The following is a 3,986-nucleotide window of genomic DNA, read 5'->3' as shown; positions in this document are numbered from 1 at the left end:
CATTTTTTTTCCTTTTTTGAAGATGGGAACTACATCAGCTCTTTTCCAGTCCTCTGGTAGTTCCCCAGTGCTCCAAGATCTTTGAAAAATATAGTTCAGTGGTTCTGAGATCACATCTGCCAGTTCCTTGAGAACCTTGGGGTGTAATCCATCTGGTCCTGGTGATTTGAACTTGTCTAGGCTGGACAGGTGCTCACTTTCTTGCCTATCTTAACTTGTGTTTCTATACTGTTTTTTATGGCACTATTTTTGATAGGTTGGTCTGTTTTTTCCCTTTGTGTAAAGACAGATGCAAAAAACGAGTTAAATAGTTCTGCTTTCTCCCTATTACTAGTCACCTTCTTACCACTTTCACCCACTAATGGACCAATCGTTTAATTTGCTTCCTTCTCATTTGTAGATTTGGGAAATTTTTCACGTTGTTACATAAGTATCAGGGCAAAAATTGCCAGAGGTGGAAGAGGTGGATTGCTTCCTGGTCATGCCCGGTGGAAGGAGGGGACCCAGCCGGCAGCAACTAAGCCGTTCAGCTTTGCCTTCTCTTCAGACATTAGTTGGTGGGAACTGTGGCAACGGAACAGGTCTGAGAAATAGGTAAATCTAAGTCTAACATTGTGCTTCTAAATCTATTTATTCCCTATTATCATTGGATATTTTTACATCGAAAAGAGTACCAGCCGTTGATAATTTCCCATAACCTTGATTTTTAAGGGAGGCTTTTGCCCTGTGTTCAGCATATTGTTTTGACACCTTATTCATCTCAGTATGACCAGAGCAGGACACCCTTGATGTCTGGGGTTTAACTTGTATTTTTTTGAAGGGATTGAAGGCTCCAATAGACAGGCAGTAATGTAAGTGAACAGTTTAGTTTTTCAAATTATTTCTGTTTTGGGGAGGGAGGAAAATTTATGTAACTTTCATAGTTTGTTAATCAGTCTTTTAAAACATTTGAAGTTTTGCAAAAATAAATTGGGCTGCCTGCAATTGCCAAATGCCTTTATATTCAGCTAAAGCATCTTCTGACTTAACAGTTTGGGCCTGATGCAATAGAAGCATCTGAAACCTAAACCTAAACTAAGCATCTGAAACCTAGTAACTATTGTTACTAGGAAAAAATGGAATTCCTAAATCTCTAATTAATGCATTGTGTAATGGAAAACTTAATCAGATGATGTAGTATATCGTCCATAAAAGCTTATGCCATAATATTATTAATCTTTACATCTCCATATGAATCTCTGTTGATTGCATTAACCTATGTTATTGAGTTCTAAAGAATCTGTTGCAAATCTATGTTATCAAACTAATAAACAATTTAACATCTAGATGCTAAGTACCATTGTTCAACCAGTGGTAACAATTATTTTTGATTTCAGGAATGGTAGTACTCTCAGTCTTTCTGCTCCTCCTATCACTGCCCTGATTACACCTGAGCCTGTGAGACACTGCCGAATCCCAGAGCTCCCTGTGGATGGAAACCTTCTATTTGAATTCCTCTTTTTCACCTACTTGCTGGTGTCTCTTTTCATTCAATATATTAATATTTACAAGACCGTCTGGTGGTATCCATATAACCACCCTGCCTCCTGTACATCACTGGTGAGTTCATATTTGCTTACCCATCCCAGGATTAATGAGTCTCTTGTAGTTAATTAATTAATATATGTATATCATGAAGCACTAATCAATACTGTCAATAATTATATGGTAGAAAAAAGAAGGAATTGCAAGGAACTTGTATCTCAGTTTTGCAGACAGCATTTATGGATTGTTGGTTCTTTCTCTTGAAACACACAACCTTTTTCTTATATTCCACTCTGGGAGAGTTATGGTAAATATGGCATTTAATATTACGATATCAACATATGATATAAAAAGAAAGCTTGCAATCTATAGACTATCCCTGATACTTTGTAGAATTGAATTCATTTTGATCTGAAAAATACCTCTCTACCAACATAGGTAAAAATGTCTTGATATTCAGTGTTTTGGATTGTTCTCTCAGATATGCATATTGCAAGAAATTGGGTGAGAGAGTTAATATCTTAAAAAGTAGAAATAAAATTCAAAATGATTTTGGTAGAATAGAGAAATTGGTTAAAATTCATAAAGTGAATAAAGAGAGAGAAATCCAAAGTTCCTCCCTTAAGGAATCAAATGGTGGGATTATCTGGAGAGTATGTATGACTTGGTAATGTACTTGTAAAAAATGTCCTGGAATAATATTGATTCCTTATTAGTCAGCAGTGCAATATAGTTGATAGAAGGCAAATAAACTTTTAGGTTGTATCAGCAGAGAATATTATCATCTCTTGACAGCAGAATATGATCAGGGAAGAAAGATTCACATAAAGTTCCATTAATTAAGTTTAATGTCAATAAATAGTGTTTTGGAATTCAGAATCTTAGAAACTGAAGAAGCAAGGTGTTCACCTTCATTTATGAGTGATGAATGGATTTTGTGAGTTGTTTGACTCTTGTTCCCAGAAGGCAAAACTAAAGGGCTAGATATCTTTTTCTCGGGTAAGGCTAGCACTGAGACATCCACTGCTCTTGGTTAGTGGTGTTTGAAATCATCCCTTTTCTTTCGCAGCCTGAGTTCTTTTAAGCACAATTTCTGTATCACTCTATGTATTGGTGTCCCTTTATCTGATTTAGTCCTGCCCCATATCAAGAACTATGTACAGGTTTGAGTATCACACTTCAATGAAGGACTCAAACAGCAGGGTTCAGAGCAAAAAGACTGAAAGCTAAGTCTTTAATCTCATTTAATAAGATTAAAGCATTTGGGCATTTCTAATCTTGAGAAGAAAAGATAATGAAAGGCATGATAGTACTCTTTCAGTTAATTCAAAATCTGTTCTGTCCCTTTTTAGAACGTAAGACACAGAATAATGAATTTTAGAGTACAGTTCTCGAATTACAACAGTTTATTTAGTGACTGTTCAAAGTTACAATGTCATTGATATATGACTGTTTTTCACACTTAACAACTGTTGCAGCATCCCCATGGTCATGTGATCAAAATTCAGATGCTTGGCAACTGACTCATATTTATGAAATTGCAGTGTCCCAGAGTCATGTAATCACCTTTTGTGACCTGACAAGCAAAATCAATGGGGAAACCAGATTCACTTAACAACCATGTTACTAACATGTTACTAACTTATCAAGTGCTCTGATTTACTTAACAACTGTGCCAAGAAAAGTCATAAAATGGGGCAAAACTCACTTAACAAATGTCTCAGTAACAGAAATTTTGGACTCAATTGTGGTCATAACTCAAGGACTCCCGGTAGTATAAAAATAGACATAAACCAATTTATTAATTAATTTAAATAATAACATACACTCTTGAAACAAATCATTAAGATCATTATTAACTGGACTTCCGGTTAGGGGTGGCCTTTGGCTTGCTGGGCGTGGGCGTGCTCTACCACCTCTACTCAAGCTTGCTAGCTGGCTGCTTTGCCTTCTTTGTGCTGGGTGGGGCTGCTGCTCCGGGTGGGAGCAGCGGCCTAATGGACCTGCGCAAGCTGCTGGCAGTAGCAGTGTGTGTGCCCACAAAGAGGGCTCTGAGTGCCGCCTCTGGCACGCATGTCATAGGTTCGCCACCACTGGTCTATATATATCTTGTGCTCACACACACACAGACACACACACACACACACACTAATTTGTCCTAATTGAAAAACTTTGATTTTGCTTCCAAATTTATTTTATAATAATGTAACATTTTAATTGTTTCTATTTTAGCTTAGTTTATTGGTTCATAAATATTTAAATCATAATAATAATAATAATAATAATAATAATAATTTAATTTGTACCCCGCCCTTCTCCTCATAGGACTCAGGGCGGCTAACAGCCTCATAAAAACCACAATACAATCATACAATAATATCTATATTAAAAACCGAATTAAAAGAAAATATTTTAGAAGGCCAATCATTAAAATTATCCTTAAAATTACCCTTAAAAAACCC

General features: G+C 36.2%; 1 protein-coding gene across 1 annotated transcript in view; it reads left to right on the top strand.

Annotated features, from left to right (window-relative positions):
• The window catches only part of TMEM39A (transmembrane protein 39A), a 28,250-nt gene that overhangs the window by 6,154 nt on the left and 18,110 nt on the right, over positions 1 to 3,986 (top strand). The window contains exons 2-3 of the mRNA XM_015827554.2: positions 401 to 594; positions 1,377 to 1,599. Coding sequence (XP_015683040.1) covers positions 482 to 594; positions 1,377 to 1,599 — 336 coding nt within the window. The 5' untranslated portion in view covers positions 401 to 481. The remainder of the gene's footprint in view (positions 1 to 400; positions 595 to 1,376; positions 1,600 to 3,986) is intronic.

This window comes from Protobothrops mucrosquamatus, unplaced genomic scaffold, assembly GCF_001527695.2.
Source record: "Protobothrops mucrosquamatus isolate PMUCROS unplaced genomic scaffold, P.Mucros_1.0 scaffold_215, whole genome shotgun sequence".
NCBI lineage: Eukaryota > Metazoa > Chordata > Lepidosauria > Squamata > Viperidae > Protobothrops > Protobothrops mucrosquamatus.
The sequence above is the reverse complement of the archived record's forward strand: the minus strand, read 5'-3'. Positions and strand labels throughout refer to the sequence as shown.